Source organism: Oncorhynchus nerka, linkage group LG9a, assembly GCF_034236695.1.
Source record: "Oncorhynchus nerka isolate Pitt River linkage group LG9a, Oner_Uvic_2.0, whole genome shotgun sequence".
Lineage (NCBI taxonomy): Eukaryota > Metazoa > Chordata > Actinopteri > Salmoniformes > Salmonidae > Oncorhynchus > Oncorhynchus nerka.
Genome location: NC_088404.1, coordinates 20,772,222 through 20,800,027, shown reverse-complemented (window position 1 = coordinate 20,800,027; position 27,806 = coordinate 20,772,222). Strand labels below are relative to the sequence as shown.

The following is a 27,806-nucleotide window of genomic DNA, read 5'->3' as shown; positions in this document are numbered from 1 at the left end:
TAACAATGGTCATTATGGCCAAACAGAACTATTCTTGTTTCATCAGACCAAGGACATTTCTCCAAAAAGTACAATCGATTGACGCCATGTGCTGTTGCAAACCGTAGTCTGGCTTTTTAATGGCGGTTTTGGAGCAGTGGCTTCTTCCTTGCTGAGCGGCCTTTCAGGTTATGTCGATATAGGACTCGTTTGTACTGTGGATATAGATACTTTTGTACCGGTTTCCTCCAGCATCTTGACAAGGTCCTTTGCTGTTGTTCTGGGATTGATTTGCACTTTTTGCACCAAAGTACATTCATCTCTAGGAGACAGAATGCATCTCCTTCCTGTTTATACTTGTGTACTATTGTTTGTACAGATAAATGTGGTACCTTCAGGCGTTTGGAAATTGCTCCCAAGGATGAACCAGACTTGTGGTGGTCCACAATTTACTTTGAGGACTTGGGGCTGATTTCATTAGATTTTTCCAAGATTTGAAGGTTGGCCTTGAAATACCTTTATTTTAAAGGCACAGTCAATTTAGTGTATGTTAACTTCTGACCCATTGGAATTGTGATACAGTGAATTATAAGTGAAATAATCTGTCTGTAAACAATTGTTGGAAAAATTACTTGTCATGCACAAAGTAGGTGTCCTAACCGACTTGCCAAAACTATAGTTTGTTAACAAGAAAAGTGTGGAGTGGTTAAAAAAAACAAGGTTTAATGACTCCAACCTCAGTGTATGAAAACTTAGGATTTCAACTGTACATGTAGCCCCCAGTTCAGGTCACCTCACGCTCATGGTAATAATAATGCCTCTGAGATGTATGGCTGCCTTTATAGAATACAGAAGGCGTTATGGCACGTCATTCAACAAAAATTGCTAACCATGTGTATGTGACAAATTTGATTTTGCATCAACTAAAATTAGGCAAAACTGACCTACAAAGCATATGCACTTCACTGCAGACCTAGAGGCAGCCAGAGAGTAATAGGATACGGCATGTGTCAAAATTGATTGATTGCTGACCTTATGACCTGATGACGTGTACTGAATATGTGCCCCCTCCACCCCCCCCAGGCTATAGATAGCGCTGGGACATAGGCATTATAAATGTCCAGAACAAGCCATTTTTAAGACCTGTGTGTGTGGGTGTGTGTGTGTGTGGGTGTGTGTGAGAAACAAGGAATGTGTGTGGGTGTGTGTGTGTGTTAGAAACAAGGTCCCTTGGGCATCGTGTCCATTTCAGGCTTTAAACAACAATTAAACACCCATCTAAATAATGTTTCTCAGCCTAGTTTCCTATTGAGTTCTCTTTATATGTACAGGCACAGAGCTTCCAGATGGCTCCAGCCTAAGGATTTTCAGTGCATGTACACACGGGGAGATTAGAACCCCAAAGAAAAGATCCTAAAGGTACTTTCAAATTCAGGTTTATAATAGTGTATATCATGGGTAACTCCCTTTTTCATGGTTAATGTATATGTTGCGCAAAGTATTTTGGATTCTCAGGCCACAGAATTGAACACCTATCAATTAACCATGAAAACGGGAGTTACCCATGATATACACTATTGTGTTCTATGTTGGTAGGTCTAATAAACAGATATATTGTATACATTGATAATATTATTTTGTCAGAAATTCAAGCCGTTGATACAGTTGTGTACTCTATCGCCCGCCCTGCTGCTCGTGCTCTATCTGAACTACATTATGCAAATTATTCTAATGATTGAAGTGTATCAAGCTATTAAGCTGACTTAAAAACATATTTATGAGTTAGTTCATTCAGAATCTGAATATAAAAAGTGGCTTCTTACATAGAAATGGGTCAGGCCTCTTGCTCAATAGCACAAAGCAGGTCATTCAATCTATGTTCTTACTGGTTCTAGACTATGTTGAAATCATCTAAATGAATGCAACGACCACTTCATTCAAAACTATAGATGCATTTGACCGTAGAGGTAAATCAGCTCTTTGCTCCCTCCTTACATTGGTAATAATCTCCAAGCTGCTCTAAACGTTGATGTTTTTGGTGTCTCTGGGTTCATCTCTAGACTGGTGAATGAGGCCTGTTACAACTTTCTTACAAAACCTTTAAAGGTAGTTTGTGAAACCATTCAGTCATGGATATATGTAAAACATATTTAACACGTATTGCAGGTTACAGAAGCCTCCTGTTGTACTATGAATCCCCACTCATCCCTGTTATATCTTGATGTGTTGGCTCTTTATGTACGTACATGTTTATAATCCACATAGTGGGAATATTGTTTTCCATAAAGTTAATAACACCTAAACCGAAATATGAAATTACCTTTAGGATCTCTTACCACCCTATTACTTTGTGGTTCTAATCTCGCTCTTTCAAAATCGCCCCAGTGACCAAATCTCTAACATTCCTGATCCTTCCCCTATATTTTAACCCTAAACCGCCCACAATAACTATTGTCTATTGTTAGTTTGTGACCTTACTGACAATATCCCCGTTTAAAACAGCTCAAAATACATTGTTGGCTACAGTTTCTATGTCTTTCATTATGCAGACATTTGTTTTATTAGACTATATTTCTCATTAGGAATACGGTTGTCACCCCCCTTGGAGGCTTGGTGCATGTACAAAGAAAAAGTACCAAATTCAACCATGGGTGGCTGTTAACTAAAATAATGGCAATTCGTGTAGTTTTGACTTAGTGGTTGTTTCTTTACTAACTAGGAAAACTCAACAGTGTGTAAGTCTGAGAAACATTATTGAGCTGGTTGGTTTATTGTTGTTGAAAGCTTGAAATGTACACCCATTGAGAAGTGATTTTGCAGCAACAGTTTTAAAGTGGGTAATCATATCATATATATATATATATATCCTTGCATGTTTGAATTAGAGCTCCTTTAAAGTGTTTTAGATTATGATAATAATGTTATATTATTTTTATAATAATACATATCTGCAAACCAAATGTTTTTCTGAAAACCCCTTTTTGCATCTTCAATAGTTGTAGATGTTCCAACGTTCGTAGACCTTTCATACAAAAAGACCTAATACTGTCTGTTTCATCGGTTCCTCCGATACAGGATATTTGGTTTAGAGAACAAAGGCTATGAATTCAAACAACAGGAGGGGATGTCGTGACATTCTGTCTGCAACCGGGGTGGGGGGGTCCCCGGCCGCAGATTAGAGGTATCTATGTTTAACCCCGGGTGGTCGGCTGATATCTCGACATGCCTTATGCATGATAGTGCACACCTTGGTTTCAAACGATTCTCTACAGATAGAATGGGGCTACATGCTTGGGCCCCTGTTGAACACACACCCACACCCTTTGTTTTTGAAACAAACACACACACACACACTCCTGCTGCTCCGTCACACGCACACTCATGCACGCACCCTGATTTTCCGTGTCTTTTTTCTTCGTGACAGACCGGGGTGATGTCGGGAAAGGACATTTTCCTATCGTTAAAGGGTGAGATACATTTTTAAACCAGTGATTTAATTCCAAAATATTTAGTACATACGTTTTAAAGACGTGTTAGAATTAATGACCAAATTGTACTACTATTTAAACAAGAATCATTAGTATTTTATGTAAAAACATTGAGGCCTACAGTTGTACCGCACACTCACGCACGCACGCACCCGGATTTTCTGTATTTTTTCTTCGTGACAGACGTGGTTGATGGCTGAAAGGACATTTTCCCTTCGTTAAAGGGTGAGATACTGTTTTAAAACCATTGATTTAAGACCCAAAATATATAGTACTAACTTTTTAAAGACATGTTCGAATTAATTACCAAATTGTACTACTATTTAAACATGCATCATTAGTGTTTTTATGTAAAAACATTGGAGACCTACAGTTGTACATTATTACAAACTTTATAACATACCATTGTAGGAAAGACTATAAATTGCTTCTGAGAATCTACGTCTAACAGTCGCTTCCCAATCACCTATGTCCAGTAGCCTTCAGAAATATCTATTAGGAGGGATTCCCTTATTCACATCTCTTTTTTAATCTGTCCTGGCAGCTAAATATTCGGGGCTGTGGGTTTGCGCTAAAGCTGTGGTAACAGTGTTAAAGTATATGCTCCACGTTCTGTCCCTAACTATGTGTGTGTTTCGAGACATTTTTGTTTTTTTTGTTTTATAATGGTTACATGTTCATTACACACCCCTGCATTCTATATTATTAAGTAGGCTGTTGGTCTTTGAGGTCCGTTATGTCAATTTGCCTTTATACATCTCATTGACCTACTGTCAACTCCCTCAGTTGTAAACATCTACAATAATCATTAGACGTACGCGTCAGAGTTATCATACCCCGTGTCGGGGTTTGTACAGAGTTGGTTAAATCCGCTCTTTTGCTCCCCGCTTACATGGCTAATAATCTCCAAGCTGCTCTAAGCGGTATGTTTGTGTGTGTGAATATTGTTTTCCATAAAGTTAATAACCCCCCCTAAAACGAAATATGAAATGACCTCTTCCCCTATCGTTAAAGCGTGAGATACATTTTTAAAACCAGTGATTTAATTCAAAATATTTAGTACCTACATTTTAACACATGTTATAATTCCAAAATGTTTACTATTTCTTACAGATAAAGGGTCCTGTTAGCCCCGACCTGTAACTGACAGTTAGACTTACAGGTTATGTCGTTGTCTTTTGTTTGTATTGTTTATGTGTCCGCTGTGCGGGGAAAATGATAATACAAGCGGAACTACGTAGCTAATACTGTTGTAACGGGGATCCTTATTGTAGCAACACACTTTTGTAGGGAAGGCAATCCTGCGCTGCGTTAGCTAAGTTTTCATGTCATCGGGTGTAGTTCATAAAGGTTGAAGAGTGTATGTTAGGATGAAGTGTGAATTCATGCCAGGAATAATAAGTGTGAAGTTTGATTTCCTCCTTCTGTAATAAGCAGCCAATGAGGTATTTTTTCCTTTATTCATGTGTTTAATCTGAACCCGTTATAACGCCGGTTAAACTGTTATGTATGTAAGCACTTCAGAGTTATACCAAGCTAATAAGTCACTCCTAAGATAATGTTGTAAGAGTGTGCTTAACTGTATTTTTAATTTACTTTATAGTTCTCACTGAAGGGGATAATTCTCACTGAAACTACAGAATAAAGCCGCCAGTTAAAATCATGGAACGGTTGTGCTCGTGGTTACTGAAGGGAGCTACAAGAGCATTATTCGTTTCGAATTCACCAACTCAAAGACGCTTGCCCGCTCCATCATAACTCCGTAAGTTTTCCCTCCCTGTGTAGATCAAACGTCCTGCCTGTAAATCCTGGGTATGCCCACATCATTAATGAATAAGATGTGTAGAAAACTGTTTAGCCATAGTTAAAGGCCTTTCATAAAGAGGCTGTCATGATTGCCTGTGCCTCATGTTTAACACGTATTGCTTGTTACCGAATACTACTGTTGTACATTTAATATCTACTAGCCGATTTCATCGCATTTGCACAAATTCTGTCATGTTACTGTGGTCTTTTTAAAAGTCAATAAATGTGTGTAGAGTGTACATGTTTGTTTCACTGTAGATCTGTTTAAGACCTCCTAGAAACACCTAATTTCATCCCACAGCATTAATTAATAAGCTGTGTAGAAGCTGTTTAGCCATAAGTAAAGGCCTTTCATAAAGCAGCTGTCATGATTGCATGTCCCTTATGTTTAACACGTATTGCTTGTTACAGAATACTACTGTTGTACATTTAATATCCCCTAGCAGATTTCGTTGCCTTTGCACAAATTCTGTCATGTTACTGTGGTCTTTTTAAAAGTCAATAAATATGTGTGTAAAGTGTACATGTTTGTTTCACTGTAGATCTGTTTAAGACCTCCTAGAAACACCTAATTAAAGGCCTTTCATAAAGAGGCGGTCATGATTGCATGTGCCTCATGTTTAACACGTATTGCTTGTTACAGAATACTACTGTTGTACATTTAATATCCCCTAGCAGATTTCGTTGCCTTTGCACAAATTCTGTCATGTTACTGTGGTCTTTTTAAAAGTCAATAAATATGTGTGTAAAGTGTACATGTTTGTTTCACTGTAGATCTGTTTAAGACCTCCTAGAAACACCTAATTTCATCCCACAGCATTAATTAATAAACTGTGTAGAAGCTGTTTAGCCATAAGTAAATGCCTTTCATAAAGCGGCTGTCATGATAAACCTGAATCTGAAAGTACCTTTAGGATCTTTTCTTTGGGGTTCTAATCTCCCCGTGTGTACATGCACTGAAAATCCTTAGGCTGGAGCCATCTGGAAGCTCTGTGCCTGTACATATAAAGAGAACTCAATAGGAAACTAGGCTGAGAAACATTATTTAGATGGGTGTTTAATTGTTGTTTAAAGCCTGAAATGGACACAATGCCCAAGGGACCTTGTTTCTAACACACACACACACCCACACACATTCCTTGTTTCTCACACACACCCACACACATATTCAGGTCTTAAAAATGGATTGTTCTGGACATTTATAATGCCTATGTCCCAGCGCTATCTATAGCCCCAGACATTCCTGCTTCATAGATAACAACCATAAGGGAGATAAAACTGGAGGGGGGGCATGGACCCCAAAAGTTCAAACACCCTCTAACACATGACCACACGAACAGGGGGGGGGGGGCGGGGGCACATATTCAGTACACGTCATCAGGTCAGCAATCAATCAATTTTGACACATGCCGTATCCTATTACTCTCTGCAGCCTCTACTCGTAAATGGAATTATGCGAGCACGTGTTTCTAAATCAAGAACACAAGATTGAGAAGTAGCCAATCCATCTGCGGCGTGTGATGTCATTTTGATCAAGTACCAGGGTTTGAGGGAGAGAAAGACCTGGTGCAGTCAACTGATGAAAATCAGCAAGTGTTAACCATACAAACTCAATATGAACAACAATTAACAGAAATGTAAAAAACAGATTTCTAACAAACATTTAAGCATGAAACAAACAGTTGTAAACACTAGCTGTCTAGTGCTGATTGCCAAGGTTATGTTAACATGGCACGGAGGTTTAAAATGCTGAACCATGCTTTCACAGACGAATGCTGGACCTGATATCACTGTGTTGGATTGAAATGTGTGCGACAGAAAGACGAAAAACATGACCAGTTCCTTTCCAGGGGTGGGAAACGCTGTATTTTCTGACTGAACCAAAAGAGTCACCTTCATTCTCCTGGTCCTCCGGTGGCTCCAACAGTTTGACAAACTCCACGTTGACATGGACCTCCACCCCCACAATGAGGGAGACCTTCAGTAGCATGAGCTGGAGCTGGCGAATACCTTCAGACACATACAAAGTATAATTTAAGCAACAAGGCCAGGGGGGGTGTGGTATATAGCCAACATACCACAGCTAAACCGTGGTGAATTGGCCATATACCACAAGCCTGAGGTGCCTTATTGCTATTAAAATTTGGTTACCAATGTAATTAGAGCAGTAAAAATAAACTTTTGGTCATACCCTTGGTATACGGTCTGATGTACCACGGCTTTTAGCCAATCAGCATTCAAGGTGAGAACCACAGTTTAGAATTGACAACACTTATCCAACTACACACAATTAGTCTAATAACCTGTGGCCTTGCTAGGCTTCGAGATAAACGGTTAGTGAACTGATACTACATTCTGAGGTGTAGCTAGCTAGCAGCTGGTAAGTCTATTGTTTTCAACTTTACAAGTTAACCTGAGAAACATTGTCCATATCAGCGAGTATTTAGGACTATGTTACTAAAGCAGAGGGTCAGGAAAGGCAGCATATCATACATGGGGATAGAATAAGCATCATAGAAACAAGATGGACATCTCTATAGAAACATTTCCGTGGGGGGGGATATTTCACCCAGTTGCCAAATGTTCCGATAAATGACACCAGAAGGCCAGTTTGTCTCAGCAGTGGTTTTGAAACACACAGCATTTGCATTTATGGGCTCCTCCACTTTGCATGTTGTTATCTAAGGCACGGCAGTTGCAGGGAGATAAAGCTCACACACGCACGTCAGATTTCTTAGCAGTGCAAGCCAGATATATATTTAAAAAGAAATCCAACTGTAGAACGTGGAGTGAGTGAGGAAGAGATCATGTAACAATGTTACCATCTGATAAATATTTCAGCCACATTCAACTTCCATCAGTTTTCCCCAGCAGAACACCAAAACAAGGAAGAATAACATTACTTAACATCATTTCCTATGAGATGAAGAATGATATTAGCAGTACAATACTTACTGATGTGGTCTATGGCTCCAGCACAGAATTTGCCGTAGAACTTCTTGGCCCCGAGGCCCCTGAGGTCATGGATGGTGTAGGGCCACAGATGCAGCACGTTGTTCCTGGAGAAGGTGTCCCTCTTCTCTATCACCACCACCTTGGCCCCCAGCAGAGCCAGCTCAATGGCCGTACGCAGACCACAGGGGCCCCCTCCGATGATCAGACACTTGAGAGAGAGAGACTTCGTCATCAGTGTACAATACAAACTGTAATTAAAACCAGGAAAAACATTCTCACATGATCAACAAACTGTTGCAGGAGGTGAAATTAGGTGAGATTACAGAAAATGCTATTAGCTACATAAAACCTCAACATTAGTTCTATTGTATTGCAACCTCTGATATTAATCATCAAAAGATTAAAACAAGGCCTCATAAGGAGAACATACCAATACAGCATATAGGTCCCAGTTATGAATCAGGTTTCATATTCTACAATAAAACAGAACCACTTCAGTCATTTCACTGGTGTGATCCACTGCCCTCTGACAGAGCATTGAGATGACCTTATCCTCTGCCGTAGTTGTTGGCTTGTCATGTGGGCAACTCCACCATAACAGAAGGATGCGGATACATTATTAAAGTGAAAAATCTGAGTACGCAAAATCAAAAACCAATGATTGCAAAGTTAAATAGACCATATAACACTATGCACAAGGACGACTAACAAATTCCACAGGAAATATTACAAACCACATTTACTTCACTGTTCTTGAAGATTCAAAAGTTTGGTAACAGAATGACGCCACAAACCACAATGTGTGTTTAGAGTTGTATTGGTTGTGACTCAAACATCTGAGTGTCAGGTATTTGAAGGTTACTAGGCCAGTCCGGGCCCGAGTGTGGTGGGTTTGACTGACCGCACTTGGACATGGTGCATGGATGTCTGCTTTGCATTATGGGGGATTTGTCTCACCAGACAACCAGCGTTGCTGAAAGGGGTCAGCTGATTCCAGTCAAACTAAGTCCTCCCGTGCCATTCATGAGGTTGTTATTACTAGAGACTTGACCTGTGGTATTTCAACTACACAGCTTGCAAAATCTCAGCATGCATAGTATTCAACAGAATTAAAGCCCATTTAGACCAAACAAAGGTGACAATGAACTGTTGGAATGAAAGGAATTAATTGGTCCTAATGTGGCTCTGTATAAGGTGAATGATTGTCACTGGGATATGGAAACGATAGTGTTATTTGGCTCTGTGTGGAGCTGTGGGTTTTGGGCTATTCTTAGAGAATGCTGGAGTCAGCGCTCACGTTGTTGTGTACCGTTTCCAGAGCTTGTCATGAACCCTACACACATCGCACCATAAGAGGTCAAGGGGGAAAAAAACCCCGATTGTGTCACTTTTACTGGACACAACAATAAGGATGATGAGTTAAGTCCTGCAAGTCTGGCAGCGCCGATACTCAGGTGTTTACCCACATGAGACAGCAGTGTTTTTAAAGGTCTGGCAAAATACACGTTTCCTTGTTTACTTAGAAGTCTATTTTGTCTACACTGCAGCTGTGAGAAACTGGTGCTTCCATACAGAGGTGTATCCAGTGCCATTCAGGTTCAGACACGATGCCCAGATGAGGGATTTCACAAAAGACCAGGCTTAGTTTCATAATGAACATGTTTTGTTAACATCTGTACAATGTAAACATATGGTGATATTTCATCACTTTCAGACACAAAACCTATCTAGGCCTATCTAACTCCAGCATCCTTCCCTTAGGACCTCCAATATTTTCCTCTGAGAATTAAGTCATTCAAACACTACGCTAAACATTCAAGAACACGTACAACTAAAATGGGCAGAAATTATATTTTTATAACAGCCTGCATTATCAACTCCATTCTGACGTAATGGATTTGCTGATTTTGCACTGTCAAAGAATTTGTTTCATATGTGAGGTAAATCATGCTTTCCTTGTTTGACATGATCCTGTGGACGTGTGCAGTGTAGCTGTTCTCCATACTGCTCCAATAAGAAGCGGCTACCAGCTGGGTGTGTAGGGATATAATCTCAAAACAGTATAAGAAATACACAGCAACAGTTGGTCGTGCAGCATAACATTACCATGAAATAGAAGTCACATTATGAACCTACTGTACAACTAGTACTTTAACATACTGTAAATAGTACCTTAACCTCTTTTGAATAACTACCTTAATTTTGCTGGACACCAGGAAGAGTAGCTGCTGCCTTGGCAGGAACTAATAAGGAATCATTACAAATACTCATTTTTGACCAACATTTTATAAGTAAGAACTTAACTTTCAAGTTGTAAACTATTAAGAGTTGAGTGAATGTGAATTGATGTCACAGGGCTTCAATTTCATTAAATTAAAATAAAAACTGTAGTCTGGCTCAGAGTAGTAAAGAATTTGACAAAAAGTAGCCTATTCTGTCAGACTGTGACCAGACTCTTCGCTACATCTGACACAGGGAAGTTATAAATCAAAAACCAACCAGCTATGAATCATTCCTTATGCAGATATGGGACATTAGCATAGATAATATAATGTATATAATCAATCCCAATGTGGAAGGTCTGTCCAAAGGCAAATATAGGGTTCATTCATTTTAGGCTTCCACAGGTAACTGCCAAAATAATGGAAACACTTGAGTACATGAGGGAAACAAATTATACTGAAAGCAGCTGCTTCCACACAGCGGTGGTGCCGATGTTAATTACACAAATAACATCTCATCATGCTTATGTATAAAAATGCTGGGCAGGCCATTATTTTGGCTACCATGGCTATGCACTCATTTACATTGACCCACTGTTTATTTTAATTGTTTTGCACTGACTCCCTTGCACACTCACTAGACTCTACACTGACAATCCAACATACAAATATTGACACTGCACACATGCACGCACGCTGCTGCTACTGCTTATTATACAGTATATCCTGATTGCTTAGTCACTTTTACCCCTACCCACAATTGAACACTTATGGGAGATTCTGGAGCGGCGCCTGAGTCAGCGTTACTGTGAAAGCACAGGTTGGTGGTACCTTAATTGGGAAGGACGGGCTCGTGGTAATGCCTGGAGCGGAATACCATTCCATTGTACCATTCCAGACATTATTATGAGGCATCCTCCCCTCAGCAGCCTCCACTATGTAAAAGCTTCGGTGATTTCTTACCCTTGTGCCCTCACAGGCTTGGGCTTTCTTGTACTCCTTGTGGCCGGCTCTCTTGTCCAGTTTGGTCCAGAGGGCCTTGGCCTTCCAGTTGGTGACCGTGGCTTTGAGGTTGCTGTAGAAGTTCCTGTAGTCCAGCGGGTCCAGATCCATCTGCCTGCATAAGATACTAAAGGCCTGCATAGTGCCCTTACATGTGGACGCCTGGACAAAGTTCTCAAAGAGCTGCCTGGCCTGAGCACTCCTCTCATCCTCTGTTTCACACATCTTCCGTTTTGGAGACTGTCTGGGCAGTCCCTCACTCCGGCCCCAGCCCTGACAGGCTTAGTTAGACTATGACAACTGCCATCTCAGCGGGTTCTGGAAAGGAAAATTGCATTTGATTTTATTACAGCTTCACTCCACACTCAGACTATCGACAAAAGTAATCTAGACATTTGCTCTGTGATATGGTCTCCCCAGTAATAATGTTACATGGTAATTAATAGCACGCTTAATAAAACACGACAAATTACTTTTCTTAAAAAGTCCACAAGAATAATTTGCACCCTGTATCTTGATTATGTTACTGGACATTTAAAAACAATATAAACAAGATGTCACATTAAAATGTATGTAATATCTCTAGCATGTTCTCAAGACACAATACAACATGTACTCCTTCATATAAGATTCTCAGTGTGAACCCACATTTCCACTGACCAGTCACAGCGAAACTGAAGTTGAAATAGTACATCCTGTTTAAAGCACGGAGGATGCTGTTGCATAAAACATCATAAATATCCTTAATTTGCATAGCTGGAGATGTTTCAGAGCTGTCATGACAAGGCCCATTAAACAGGCACCTCACAAGTCCTCAAATGGCAGCTTCATTAAATAGTACCCACAAAATACCAGTCCCAACATCAACAGGCGACTCTGGGATGCTGGCCTTCTAGCCAGAGTTCCTCTTTCCAGTGTCTGTTCTTTGGCCCATCTTAATCTTTTATTTTTATTGGCCAGTCTGTGATCTGGCTTTTCTTTGCAACTCTGCCTAGAAGGCCAGCATCCCGGAATCGCCTCGTCACTGTTGACATTGAGATGGGTGTTTTGCAGGTACAATTTAATGAAGCTGCCAGTTGAGGACTTGAGGCATCCGTTTCTCAAACTAGACACTAATGTACTTTTGCTCAGTTGTGCACCGGGGCCTCCCACTCTTTCTATTCTGGTTAGAGCCAGTTTGCTCTGTTCTGTGAAGGGAGTAGTTCACAGCATTGTACGAGATCTTCAGTTTCTCGCATGGAATAGCCTTCATTTCTCAGAACAAGAACAGACTGACGAATTCCAGAAGAAAGTACTTTGTTTCTGGCCATTTTGAGCCTGTAATCGAACCCATTGATGCTCGGGATACTCAACTAGTTTAAAGGCCAGTTTTATTGCTTCTTTAAATCAAGAAAACAGTTTTCAGCTGTGCTAACATGATTACAAAAGGGATTTCTAATGAACAATTAGACTTAAAATTATAAACTTGGATTAGCTAACACAACGTGACATTGAAACACAGATTTGATGGTTGCTGATAATGGGCTTCTGTACGCCTAGTGTAGATATTCCATAAAATAAATAAAAATCAGCCCTTTCCAGCTACAAGTCATTTACAACATTAACAATGTCTACACTGTATTTATGATCAATTTGATGTTATTTTAAAAGGACAAGAAAAAAGGACATTTCTAAGTGACACCAAACGTTTGAATGTTAGTGTACACACATTTCACTGCCTCCATCTGCAGTCTCCCCCATTACCTGCCCAAATAACAGAACAAGCTACGCCATTCAACTAGTCATCATTCAGTAATTCATCCTCTTCAAGTAAGCATACCACCAATTTCAAGCAGCATATTGTAGGAGCATGTGCTCATGATGTATCCAAGGAAATCAATGTTGTTATTCAATGTATAATACGTCCACTCAATGACTCTGCCGGTCATGTCAATTGAAATGTAAATCTGGATGTGTTAAAGGAACCATCAAAGTTCTAAAGTAGGGGAGACTGCAGTTTCCATGAGGTCTGAAACATGATGCCCTTTGATATTTGGATCAGTTGAACGGCTGTGCAGACTGCAGGAGCGCGCAACCCGAACAAGTGAGAAGTCTGGCCTCTTTTCCCCACCGCTTTTAGTGGACCAGAGGTGGTGTCACATCTCTCATACCAAATCACGTTTGGCAGATCGCAACATCTCATCTAGCAAAGGCTCTGGAACTGAAATTCAGATGCTGCTCTTCTCCAAGCTACACGGCTCTTCTCTCTGTCCGGAATGAACCACTCATGGGACGTTTTAGCTCAGTCAAAAGATAAATAAAATCTAACTACAAGGCTTGATTGGGAATTCTCACACATTTCAACTTTGCCTCCTCTGGGGGGGTTGAATACACACAGTAACACAAACAATTCCAGGGAGTCAGAGTGGTATGGGATAGTTCACGGCCTAATCTATATTTAACCGGTTGAAGCACTGTGGGAAATTGCACAGGGAGAGTCTGGCATTATATCACACTCACAATCTGCCTCTATTTGTAAAAACAGTTTTGAGTAGAAAAAACTAGAACAAGACATGAGTTTGTTGAGGGGGGGGGGGGGGAATTCTCATCAAAAGCCAACAGCTAGGTACACAACAACCATGTTAGCGGCTGTGTCCATGTATAGTACTTTCAGAAAGTAATCACACCTCTTGACTTTTTCCATATTTTGCTCGGTTACAGCCTAAATTTAAAATTGATTAAATTGAGATGGTGGTATTCTGTGTAGGCCAGTGACACAAAATAAGTTGCATGGATTCACTGTGTGCGCGTGCGCGCAATAGTGCTTAACATGTTTTTTTTTTAAATAACTACCTCATCTCTGTTTCCCACACATACAGATAATTGTAAGGACCCTAAATCGAGCAGTGAATTTCAAACAGATTCAAACAAAGACCAGGTAGGTTTTCCAATGCCTCGCAATGGTCACATATTGATAAATGGGTATAAAAAAAGCAGACACTGAATATCCCTTTGAGCATGGTGAAGTTATTAATTACACAATGGATGGTGTATCAATACACTCAGTCACTACAAAGATACAGGCGTCCTTCTTAACCCAGTTGGGGGAGAGGAAGGAAACCAAGCAGGGATCTCACCATGAGGCCCATGGTGACTTAAAAAAAAAAGTTAGAGTTAACCTCAAGGACCATTTTCAAATGTTCACCTAAAATGACATACCCAAATCTAGCTGCCTGTAGCTCTGGACCTGAAGCAAGGATATGCATATTCTTGATAAAAAAATAATTTTCAAATGGTATTAGTCACATGCGCAGAATACAACAGGTAGACCTCACGAATACCTAACCAACAACGTAGTTTAAAAAAAATGCAGATCAGAAATAAAAGTAACAAGTAATTAAAGAGCAGCAGTAAAATGACAATAGCGAGACTATATACGGGGGGTTGGTACAGCGTCAACCGGTACAGCGTCAATGTTCAGGGGGACCGGTTAGCTGAGGTAATAAGTACATGTAGGTAGAGTTAAAGTGACTATGCATAGATGATAACAGAGTAGCAGCAGTGTAAAAAGAGAGAGGGGGCAATGTAAATAGTCTAGGTAGCCATTTGATTAGGTGTTCCTGAGTCTTATGGCTTGGGGGGGGGGGTTAACGGTAGAAGCTGTTTAGAAGCCTCTTGGACCTAGACTTGGCGCTCCGGTACCGCTTGCCATGTGGTAGCAGAGAGAACAATCTATGACTTGGGTGGCTGGAGTGTTACAATTTTTAGGGCCTTCCTCTGACACCGCATGGTATAAGCGGTCCTGGATGGCAGGAAGCTTGGCCCCTGTGATGCACTGGGCCGTACGCACTACCCTCTGTAGTGCCTTGCGGTTAGAGGCCGAGCGGTTGCCATACTAGGCAGGGATGCAACCAGTGCTCTCGATAGTGCAGCTGTAGAACCTTTTGAGGATCTAAGGATCCATGCCAAATGTTTTCAGTCTCAATAGGTTTTGTCGTGCCTGCTTCACGACTGTCTTGGTGTTTGGACCATGTTAGTTTGTTGGTGATGTGGACACCAATAACTTGAAGCACAACCTACTCCACTGCAGCCTTGTCGATAAGAATGGTGGCATGCTCGGCCCTCTTTTTCCTGTAGTCCACAATCATCTCCTTTGTCTTGATCGCATCGAGGGAGAGGTTGTTGTCCTGGCACCACACGGCCAGGTCTCTGACCTGCTCCCTATAGGCTGTCTCATCGTTGATCAGGCCTACCACTGTTGTGTCATCGGCAAACTTGATGGTGTTGTGCAGTCATGAGTGAACATGGAGTACAGGAGGGGACTTAGCACGCACCCGAGGCCCCCTGGTTGAGGATCAGCGTGGCGGATGTGTTGTTACCTACCCTTACCACCCGGGGGCAGCCCGTCAAGTAGTCCAGGATCCAGTTGCAGAGGGAGGTGTTTAGTCCCAGGGTACACAGCTTAGTGATGAGCTTTGAGGGTACTATGGTGTTGAACGCTGAGCTGAAGTCAATGAATAGCATTCTCACAAAGGTGTTCCTTTTGTCCAGGTGGGAAAGGGCAGTGTGGAGTGCAATAGAGATTGCATCATCTATGGATCTGTTTGGGCGGTATGCAAATTGGAGTGGGTCTAGTGTTTGTGATAATGGTGTTGATGTGAGCCATTACCAACCTTACAAAGCACTTCACTTCATGTAGCACTACGGATGTGAGTGCTACGGGTCTGTGTTCATTTAGGCAGGTTGCCTTAGTGTTCTTGGGCACAGGGACTATGGTGGTCTGCTTGAAACATGTTGGTATTACAGACTCAGTCAGGGACATGTTGAAAATGTCAGTGAAGACAACTGCCAGTTGGTCCGCACATGCCCGGAGCACACGTCCTGGTAATCCGTCTGGCACCGCAGCCTTGTGTATGTTGACCTGTTTAAAAGGTCTTACGTCGGCTACGGAGAGCATGATCACACAGTCGTCCGGAACTGCTGGTGCTCTCATGCATGTTTCAGTGTTATTTGCCTTGAAGCGAGCAAAGAAGTAGTTTAGCTCGTCTGGGAAGGCTTGTGTCACTGGGCAGCTCTCGGCTGTGATCCCTATGTAGTCTAATGGTTTGCAAGTCCTGCCACACATTATTTGATGTTAGTCCTGTACTGACGCTTCCACTGTTTGATGGTTCGGAGGGCATAGCATTGGAGGAATCCCGGAACATATTCCTTCTGTGCTAACAAAACAGTCCTGTAGCTTAGCATCTGCTTCATCTGACCACTTTTTTTTATTGATCAAGTCACTGGTGCTTCCTGCTTTAATTTTAGCTTGTAAGCAGGAATCAGGAGGACAGAATTATGGCCAGATTTGCCAAATGGAGTGCGAGCTTTGTATGAGTCTCTGTGTGTGGAGTAAAGGTGGTCCAGAATCCCTGGCTACTAGGAGTGCCGCCTCTGGATGAGCATTTTCCTGTTTGCGTATGGCGGAATACAGCTCATTCAATGCTGTCGTAGTGCCAGCCTCTGACTGTGGTGGTATGTAAACAGCTACGAAAAATACAGATATAATTCTCTAGGTAGGTAGTGTGGTCTACAGTTTCTCATGAGATACAATTGCGCGAGACTTCCTTAGATATCGTGCACCAGCTGTAATTCACAAAAATACATAGTCCGCCGCCCCTCGTCTTACCAGACGTCGCTGTTCTATCCTGCCGATACAGTGTTAATCGTGTCGTCGTTCAGCCACGACGCTGTGAAGCATAAGTTTTTACAGTTTTGAATGTCCAGTTGGTTGGTTTATTTACTTATTTTTGTACATAATGTTGCCGCTACCGTCTCTTATGACCGAAAATAACTTCTGGACATAAAGGACTGCGATTACTCACCACAGACTGGCAGAATCCAGTCTGACGAAAAAGATATACTGCTTTCTCAGGAACAGGCCCAGATCCCCATGATTTGTGTGAAGAGGTGGATAAAAAAAAATGGGACAGAGGGTGGGCTGGCTTCTGAGAATTCATAGGCGAACGCATAAACCCCCACTTGCTTTCATTCTGCTAGCAAATGTGCAATCTTTGGACAATAAAAATCGATGACCTACGCGGAAGAAACTACAAAAGAACACAATCGAGTGGGGACACGTAAAATATCTGCCTTCTCCAGCACAATCTTAAGTTTATGGAAATGTGAAATTAATGTAGGAGAATATAAGACATTAGATCTGATAAAAGATAATACAAAATAACTTTTTTTGTACCATCATCTTTGAAAACACAAAAGAGTCATAATGTATTGTTTTAGGCCAGGTGCAATTTTGCCCACTAGATGTCAGCAGTGTATGTGCAGTTTTAAACTGATCCAATGAACCATTTCTGTTCAAAATGTTGTATAAAGACTACCCAAATGTGCCTAATTGGTTTACTAATAACTTTAAGTTCATAACTGTGCACTCTCCTCAAACAATAGCATGGTTTTATTTCACTGTAAATTGGACAGTGCAGTTAGATTAACAAGAATTTAAGCTTTCTGCCAATATCAGATATGTCTACGTCCCGGGAAATGTTCTTGTTACTTACAACCTCATGCTAATCGCATTAGCCTACGTTAGCTCAGCCATCCTAAGGGGGACCCACCAATCCTGTGGCAGTTTTAATGGCTGTGATAGGAGAAAACTGATGGACAGGCCAACATTGTAATTACTCCACAATACTAACCTAAATTACAGAATGAAAAAGGAAGCCTGTACAGAAAACAAATATTACAAAACATACCTCCATTTAGAAATAAGATAAAGTGAATCTGAAAAACAATCTGGCAAAGAAATTAGCTTTATGTCCTGAATACAAAAGGTGTTATGTTTGGGCCAAATCCAATATGTTATGAATTTGCCTGTCATCGGGAAGGACAAGGGAGTTAAGGATACAAATAAAAACAGAAGAGCAAAGCACAGGCAAGATCTAGATAGAGGAAAACCTGGTTCAGTCTACTTTCCAGACACTGGGAGACAAATTCACCTCTCAGCAGGACAATAACCTAAAATACAAGACCAAATATACACTTGAGTTCACAACATTGAATGTTCCTGGGTGGCCTAGTCACTTTTGAATTAAATCTGCTTGAAAATCTATGGCAAGACTTGAAAACGGCTGTCTATCTATGATCAAGAAATAACTTGAAGAATTTCAAAATATACGTTTTAAATGGACAAACATTGCACAATCCAGGGGTGGAAAAGCTCTGAACAGACTTACCCAGAAATACCATTGGCAGCAATTACAGCTAACATGTATTGAGTCAGGGGTGTGAATACTTATGTAAATGAGATCTGTATTCAATTTAATTGCAAAATTGTCTAAAAACATGTTCTGTGTCATTATATGGTAGTGTAGAAGGGTGACAACTGTTTTTATTCATGCTATAACACAAAATCGATTGTAAGTCAATGGGTATGAATACTTTCTGAAGGCACTGTAGGTTACCTGGACATAGCCTGAGGTAAGGAAAGGGCATTCAGCAGTGGGGGCTGCTGAGCGGAGGACAGCTCATAATAAATGACTGGAAGAGTCAATCGAGTCAAACATGTGGTTGATACCATTCCATTGACTCCCTTCCAGCCATTACTATGAGATTTCCTCCCATCAGTAGCCTCCACTGGTATACAGGTAGAGCTAACCAAGGAGTATAATGTCTGTCAAAGCACAGACAAGACATGGTTACAGCAGCTAGATAGGGGTTGGTTTTTGCAACAGCCAGGCTATAACTTAACGTTAAAAATCATCCTGCTTTTCAAATCTGTTATCATCCTTTACCTCAACTGAGAGTTGGAGTAGCCAGGGCAATTTGGGACAAGGAAAGTGTTCTGTTCATGTATCCTCTGTCAGCATATGATAAAAGTAAGGCTGTGAATTTCAACATATGCTCTTGCTTAAGAGACCTTTTAAGGAAGTGTGTTTGATCACTGATAAAGGTTTGTTATTCTGACAATTTCATATACTGCATGACATTACCTCAAACAAATACTTTTTTTTGAACTTGAGTTTAAAAATTGGACGTTAGATACAAGGCCATTGACAATGCTAAATATTTCAGATAAAAATCCGTGAGCATTTGCATACAGTTGTAGTGGAAAATAAGTTTAATATAGAAGTAAGCTTTTTATTAGTTCAGACCAGCTGACTGAGTACTGTGGTGGTAGACTGGGAGTGCTGAAGCACATAGTGTAATGTCAAGAGAACAGTATGAGAGAAGGAGAGAAGTCATGCCATCTCAGTGAGACAGGAATCAAAATTAGGTGGTCCTCTCTCCTCTGTAGCTCAGTTGCTAGAGCATGGTGCTCACAAGGCAGGATAATGGGTTTGATTCCCAGGACAACCCTTACTTAAAATGTATGCGCGCATGACTAAAATGGCACACACACATTGAACAAAAATATATAAAAAAACATTTTTTAAAACACACGTAAACTGTTGGTCCCATGTTTCATGAGCTGAAATAAAAAATATAAAAAAATAGCATAAATGTTCCAAACGCACAAAATGTATTTACATCCGTTAGTGAGCATTTCTCCTTTGCAAGAGATAATCCATCCACCTGACAGGTGTGGCATATCAAGAATCTGATTAAACAGCATGATCATTACACAGGTGCACCTTGTGCAGTGGACAAAAGGCCACTTTTAAATGTGTGGTTGTGTCAATGTCTCAAGTTGAGGGAGTGTTTAATTGATATGCTGACTGCAGGAATGTCCACCAGAGCTGTTGCCAGATAATTTAATGTTAATTTCTCTACCATACGCCACTTTCAACGTCGATTTAGAGAATTTGGCAGTACATCCAACCGGCCACACAACCACAGACCACGGATGGCGTCGTGTGAGCGACCGGTTTGCTGATGTCAATGTTGTGAACAGAGTTCCCCATGGCGGCGGTGGGGTTATGGTATGGGCAGGCTTAAGCTATGGACAATGAACACCATTGCATTTTAATTTGAATGCACAGAGACACCATGAGGAGATCCTGAGGCCCATTGTCGTGCCATTTATCCGCTGCCATCACCTCATGTTTCCGCATAATGCACGGCCCATGTCACAAGGATCTGCGGACAATTCCAGGAAGCTGAAAATGTCCCAGTTATTCCATGGCCTGCATACTCAGACCTATTGAGCATGTTTGGGATGCTCTGGATCGACAGAGTTCCAGTTCCCGCCAATATCCAGCAACTTTGCACATCTATTGAAGAAGAGTGGGACAACATTCCACAATCAACAGCCTGATCAACACTATGCGAAGGAGATGTGTCGAGCTGCATGAGAAGAAGTGTTCACACCAGATACGGGCTGGTTTTCTGACACTTGTTTTTTTGAAAAGGTATCTCTGACCAAGATGCATATCTGTATTCCGTCGTGTTAAATCTGTAGATTAGGGCCTAATGAATTTATTTCAATTGACTGATTTCCTTGTATGGACTGTAACTCAGTAAAGTCAATGAAATTGTTGCATTTTTATCTACCAAATAAATAAGAGCCGACAAGTACCTGGCCAGAGACTGAGCCAGGGACACCTTGGGAAAAACACTTCAAAAGACATGGCTCACTGGCTCTGAGCACCAAGCAAAGAGACTTCTCCCAAGACCACTACAACCTGTTTAAACCGATCTCTTTACAGTACAGGCAATGGGAATTTCATAATACAGTCTAGAGCTCATAGAACATTCTACTTCCGTGGGGAAAATCCCAAGTCTCACACAAAGCATTTAGGCGTGTCAGAGTGGTGGTATGGTGAAAGGGAATTCAAAGTGGTTGGCTGGTGACATGCAGGTTTTAATATGATGCTAAGTAACTCCAGCACACTCAGTTTCCGCCCAGGCAGGAAACATCCCCTGGAGGAATGTCAGAGATATGAAATATGGACCTGCTGCAGGATAGACAGGAGAATTTGTAATGGAGTAAGAACAAAGAGAGAATGCCCTTTATGAAATATAATTATATCAGTCAGGTCAGTTGTTCCTTTCCTCCAGTCAGGAAAGGGACATAAGCTAACTTGAAAAAGAGCATTCCAGTCATATCTATGAAGTCAAATAACATTCAAACTTAGATTCAATATAGTCATACTCCTAGTTTATTAGCATTTACTACAGATTCCACATCATATAAAACGTCCTACTTGACATGAACTCCAGTCTGTCTGCCCAATGGACGGTTTCATATGTTAGCCTTAATGACCGGGGGTATGTCGGTCATGCCATTACCACACAGGCCGTAATGACATCTCTGGGGTACCATCGAGAGACCAAATCTATGCACATCAAACCAGATAAACCCCCACACCCATCCTTGGCAGGATAAGCTATAAACTAGCGATCCAGCAATCACATACTTGCTATTCCCTTGGCTTAAAGACGACATGGTCAATACCACATCTGCATCTGTTGTGAAGGAAGTGAGTTTATATAGGACCTTCCGCCCCCACCTACAGTCAACGAAACATGTCAATGCAGAGCTACACTTAGTCCTCCGCATTTTTACAAAGTTTGAGCAATGCGGAGCTCAATTTGCCCTCGAGAGCGTCGCAATTGCGTCATACCTTCCATACGAAGCCTCCGACCACATTTTCGGGTCTCGAGTATAAAATGTACTTTTACTGTAATAGACACACATTCATGTAATAAGGCAAAGCGTTAACAGGTGCTTAAGACTGCTACCAACCGCTAGGGTGGAAAATGAAATGTGAGGGGAGAAATAATGCGAGGGCTGGTAGAGAAGGACCAATTATACTGGTAATTACTGCACAGTGCAAAGACATCCAGGAAGGAATTCTTGCTTTCAGATAATGGCAATTCCACAGTAACGAAATTAGGCTGAGACTCAGATTTTTTTCTTAAATGGGGAAAATCTATCAAAATTTAATAAACCATACAACTATGCACAATGACTACTTTGAACAATTTACACAGTAAATTAAATAAAAACATTTACTGGAAAAACTGTGCAGATGCAAAGTTCGGTAACAGAATGACAGTAGAATATACCTCAGTGTTATTCGGTTACCAACTTTGGCATTTGCCCAGTTATTCCTTATATTTCCTTTTCTACTTGACCACATGCCAAAACTTCACCATCACTGTACCTTCAACACACCACAATATATACATATTTCAACAAACATCAATTACCTCAACGGTAGATCTATTGCATTATTAAAACTGCATCAAAGAGCTCTGCAGTGTATTCACACATACCAATGATAGACCAAAGTAACAGAAGTGTAAACTGACTGAGAACCTGACCGAGACTGCAAGCTCAGGTGTCAATAAGCAGGTAGATAAGGGAATAGACTCAGGGTGGAAGCCAATCATATCTGGAGTAATAAGAGCATAATGCAGTGCTTTGTAAAATACAATCCTACAAAAGTCACCCAATAAAAACACAAGCAATCACAGTGATAACAGTATAAAAGGAAAAGTCTGTCTCCCGCTCACATGCTTCTGTCTCAGTCAAACTTCACAGAGAATAGATTGGCCTCAAATCATCTGACGGAAACCTATCCGGTTCGTGAGTGACTCCACGAGCTCCTGATGTATTTTTGTCCTGCCTCTGGGCTGATATGCAGGCCCAGACCTTATAACTCCGACTTACTCTAGTAGTGACAGAGCTCGGGTAACTGTTTTTTACATGGGCAACAAGGGCGAGATGATGAAAAGCTCACATCAAAAGCTAAAAGATTAACATCACGACCATAACAATGGGATTGAGGTCCTTATAGAAACATGCTTTGGCCATTGAGAGGGTTTAGGATTAAAGTCACGTTGACAGGAACGACAGCCAGGGACTTGGTAAACATGGGGCATATTGGTGCAGCCAGAGCCAGGTTTTTTTTTTTTTTTTTTTTAAACAGCCACGTTCCCAGGAAATCTTAACCCAAATGTGACAAATACATTCATATAATGTTGTTTCACACTTTCAATTCTAGCCTCTATAAAATGAATAAGTAGTGCAAAGATGTATCAACACACCTTTAAGTTAGTAATAGTCCGAGGAAAATAACCATTTGGTAGGGATTTGTCTAACGACCTCTCACTCATACTTAAAGCTGCAATATGCAACTTTTTGGGCAACCCACCAAATTCACATAGAAATGTGATTTACAGATTTGTCATTCACATTGAAAGCAAGTCTAAGTGGTAGATCTGTTTAATTTCTATGCTTTCTGTTCTTAAACATTGTTTTTGCATCTTACTTTTGTTCACCAGCTTCAGCTGAAAATACAATATTTTTGGTTAAAGAAACGTTCTCACTGCTTGTTTTGTCAAACTAGCCAAATTTTAGCATCTTGGAATTGACAGCCATTTCTGCATATGGCACCTTTAAGCTCGTTGTGCCAATTGTTTTTTTCTAGTGGTCGTTTACAGAACGCATGTTTTGAAAGGGGCTTTTCAGTTCTGACAAGACCAATATACAGATATTTTACAAAATAATGGGAACACTTGCGTAGATGAGCGATACAAAGTACATTGAAAGCAAGTGTTTCCACACAGGTGTGGTTCCTGAGTTGATGAAGCGCTTAACATCCGATCAGGCTTATGGTGAGCGAGTAAATTAGCAAGTGCATTGGCGATGTCGTACCCACAGCAACTATTAAAACATTCCCAAACCAGAAACCATGGATTGATGGCAGCATTCGCGGAAAACTGAAAGAGCGAACCACTGCTTTTAACCAGGGCAAGGTGACCGGAAACATGACCGAATACAAACAGTGTAGCTATTGTCTCCGCAAGGCAATCAAACAATCTAAGCGTCAGTATAGAGACAAAGTAGAGTCGCAATTCAATGGCTCAGACACAAGAGGTATGTGGCAGAGTCTCCAGTCAAATCATAGATTACAAAAAGAAAACCAGCCCCATCGAGGACCAGGATGTCTTGCTCCCAGACAGACTAAACAACTTCATTGCTCGCTTTGAGGACAATACAGTGCCATTGACACGGCCCGCTACCAAAACCTGCGGACTCTCCTTCACTGCAGCCGACGTGAGTAAAACATTTGAACGTGTTAACCCTCGCAAGGCTGCAGGCCCAGACGGCATCCTAGCCGCGTCCTCAAAGCATGCGCAGACCAGCTGGCTGGTGTGTTTACGGACATATTCAATCAATCCCTATCCCAGTCTGCTGTTCCCACATGCTTCAAGAGGGCCACCATTGTTCCTGTTCCCAAGAAAGCTAAGGTAACTGAACTAAACGACTATTGCCCCGTAACACTCACTTCATCATCGTGAAGTGCTTTGAGAGACTAGTCAAGGACCATATCATCTCCACCCTACCCGACACCCTATACCCACTCCAATTTGCTTATCGCCCCAATAAGTCCACAGACGACGCAATCGCAACCACAATGCCCTAACCCATCTGGACAAGAGGAATACCTATGTGAGAATGCTGTTCATCGACTACAGCTCAGCATTTAACACCATAGTACCCTCCAAACTCGTCATTAAGCTTGAGACCCTGGGTCTCGACCCCGCCCTGTGCAACTGGATACTGGACTTCCTGATGGACCGCCCCCAGGTGGTGAGGGTAGGTAACAACATCTCCACCCCACTGATCCTCAACACTGGGGCCCCACAAGGGTGCGTTCTGAGCCCTCTCCTGTACTCCCAGTTCACCCACGACTGCGTGGCCATGCACACCTCCAACTCAATCATCAAGTTTGCAGACGACACTACAGTGGTAGGCTTGATTACCAACAACGACGAGATGGCCTACAGGGAGGAGGTGAGGGCCCTCGGAGTGTGGTGTCAGGAAAATAACCTCATTCTCAACGTCAACAAAACAAAGGAGATGATCGTGGACTTCAGGAAAGAGCACCCCCCTATCCACATCGACGGGACAGTAGTGGAGAGGGTAGTAAGTTCTAAGTTCCTTGGCGTACACATCACGGACAAACTGAATTGGTCCACCCAAACAGACAGCGTGGTGAAGAAGGCGCAACAGCGCCTCTTCAACCTCAGGAGGCTGAAGAAATTTGGCTTGTCACCAAAAGCACTCAAACTTTTACAGATGCGCAATCAAGAGCATCCCATCCTGTTGGGCTGTATCACCGCCTGGTACAGCAACTGCTCCACCAACAACCGTAAGGCTCTCCAGAGGGTAGTGAGGTCTGCACAACGCATCACCGGGGGCAAACTACCTGCCCTCCAGGACACCTACACCACCCAATGTCACAGGAAGGTCATAAAGATCATCAAGGACAACAACCACCCGAGCCACTGCCTGTTCACCCAGCTATCATCCAGAAGGCGAGGTCAGTACAGGTTCATCAAAGCAGGGTCCAAGAGACTGAAAAACAGCTTCTATCTCAAGGCCATCAAACTGTTAAACAGCCATCACTAATATTGAGTGGCTGCTGCCAACATACTGACTCATCTCTAGACACTTTAATATGGGAAGAATTGATGCATCACTAGCCACTTTAAACAATGCCACTTAATATAATGTTTACATACCCTACATTACTCTTATATGTATATACTGTACTCTATACCATCTACTGCATCTTGCCTATGCCGTTCTGTATCATCACTCATTCATATATCTTTATGTACATATTCTTGATCCCTTTACACTTGTGTGTATAAGGTAGTTGTTGTGAATTGTTAGGTTAGATTACTTGTTGGTTATTACTGCATTGTCGGAACTAGACGCACAAGCATTTCGCTACACTCGCATTAACATTGCTAACCATGTGTATGTGACAAATAAAATTTGATCATGTACAAAAATGTTGGGCAGGCCATCATTTTGGCTACCATGGCAATGCCCCCATAGGATGCCAATGCCTCCATCCACAGGGCACGAGTGGTCACTGAATGGTTTGATGAGCATGATAAATTATGTAAACCATATGCCAAGGCCATCTCAGTTACCAGATCTCAACCCAATTGAAAACATATGGGAGATTCAGGAGTGGCACCCGAGACAGCGTTTTCCACCACATCAACAAAACATCAAATTATGGAGTTTAGCTTGGAAGAAAAAGGTATCACATCCCACCAATAGAGTTCCAGACACTTGTAGAATCTATGCCAAGGTGCATTGAAGCAGTTCTGGCTCGTGGTGGCCCAGGCCCTATTAAGACACTAAGTTGGTGTTTATTTTGGCAGTTACCTGTACATTGCTGAACTGAACCCTCACCCAAATTGAACACCCTTGCAAAATGTGCATTCACATGAATGAACACAAACGGCTCATAATGACCTGAAAGGGACAAAGTCACTAACTTCTTTCTGACTGAGTTTAGGTGTAGTTCGTTAAATCCATCTGAATTCTATGACAGGTCACAGGACCAGAGGCACCTGCTCCACTCACCTCCGATCTGTTGATGGGAGGTAGGCCAATCCAGCCACCATTTCCCTAACAATCATATACTAGTATTTAAATCAGACAGAGCCAAAGTCATCCCTCAAGACAGACAGCCTTGGTTACAGCGTGAACAACTTGATAATTGCGTACATTAATTTCTACAGTCTGTTGAATACGTTTTTCAAAGCAAATTGATGACTAAAAGGCTTTTTGAGTCGTTAAATTGTCTCAAATAATCTGATATGTACCATATAAACACACTTGACTTTCCAACGGTGCAGGGTTGTAAAATATGGAGCATGATGTTTTTCAACTTGGACGGTGTAACCAAACACGATTATACCGTATTCAGAACCCGATAGCATCTCTTAAATAAATGTATAAATATTTTAGTGGCACACGTTAAACAGAAATAATACGAGCTAAAAATGGAATAGAATATACAGGCAATTTGTTTAGTGTTAAAAGCTCACCAGAATACAACGGAATTTTAGCTAACATTCCAGTTATTCGGACAGAAGTAGTCTACATTCACGCTGAAATGAGAAAGAAGCTGTCAGTCACTTACATCTGTGTGTGAATTGAAACTAACTTTAAAATGACAGCTGTCCCAATAAAGACGCCTTGCTTTATCCAGAAAACACTTTCCTCCAGGCGTTACAAATGTCCACCGAGCAATTAACAACAAGGTATCCAACTTCTAGCTGTCTGTTGACTACTGAAATGTACTCAAGTTGTAGCCTTCAAATGGGAGCTGTAGATAATGCCCAATGACTATTTGATAATGCCCAACAAATCTTTAAAAGGCGGTACTTCAGTGTAATAGCGTCCAATGGGAATCTGTACTTGGGGGAAACGTATGCGTAAATGAATGCATCATTTTAAACCAAATGGGAAGGTGGTATTTACCGAATTAAATTTTTTATTTTATTTTATTTAACCTGTATTTAACTAGGCAAGTCAGTTAAGAACAAATTCTTATTTACAATGACGGTCTACATACGACTGGGTAAAATCTACTTGACCGCCCTTCCAACTCCTTACTAG

The 27,806-nt window shown here is 41.4% G+C and overlaps 1 protein-coding gene across 2 annotated transcripts in view; it reads right to left on the bottom strand.

Annotated features, from left to right (window-relative positions):
* mical2b (microtubule associated monooxygenase, calponin and LIM domain containing 2b) overlaps positions 1-27,540 on the bottom strand; it is a 143,761-nt gene extending 116,221 nt beyond the window's left edge. For both annotated transcript variants that reach the window (XM_065022404.1, XM_065022405.1), the window contains exons 1-4: positions 27,328-27,540; positions 11,414-11,770; positions 8,229-8,436; positions 7,167-7,283 (exon numbers count right to left, since the gene is read on the bottom strand). In XM_065022404.1, coding sequence (XP_064878476.1) covers positions 7,167-7,283; positions 8,229-8,436; positions 11,414-11,677 — 589 coding nt within the window. In that variant the 5' untranslated portion in view covers positions 11,678-11,770; positions 27,328-27,540. The remainder of the gene's footprint in view (positions 1-7,166; positions 7,284-8,228; positions 8,437-11,413; positions 11,771-27,327) is intronic.
* Positions 27,541-27,806: the final 266 nt, after the last annotated feature.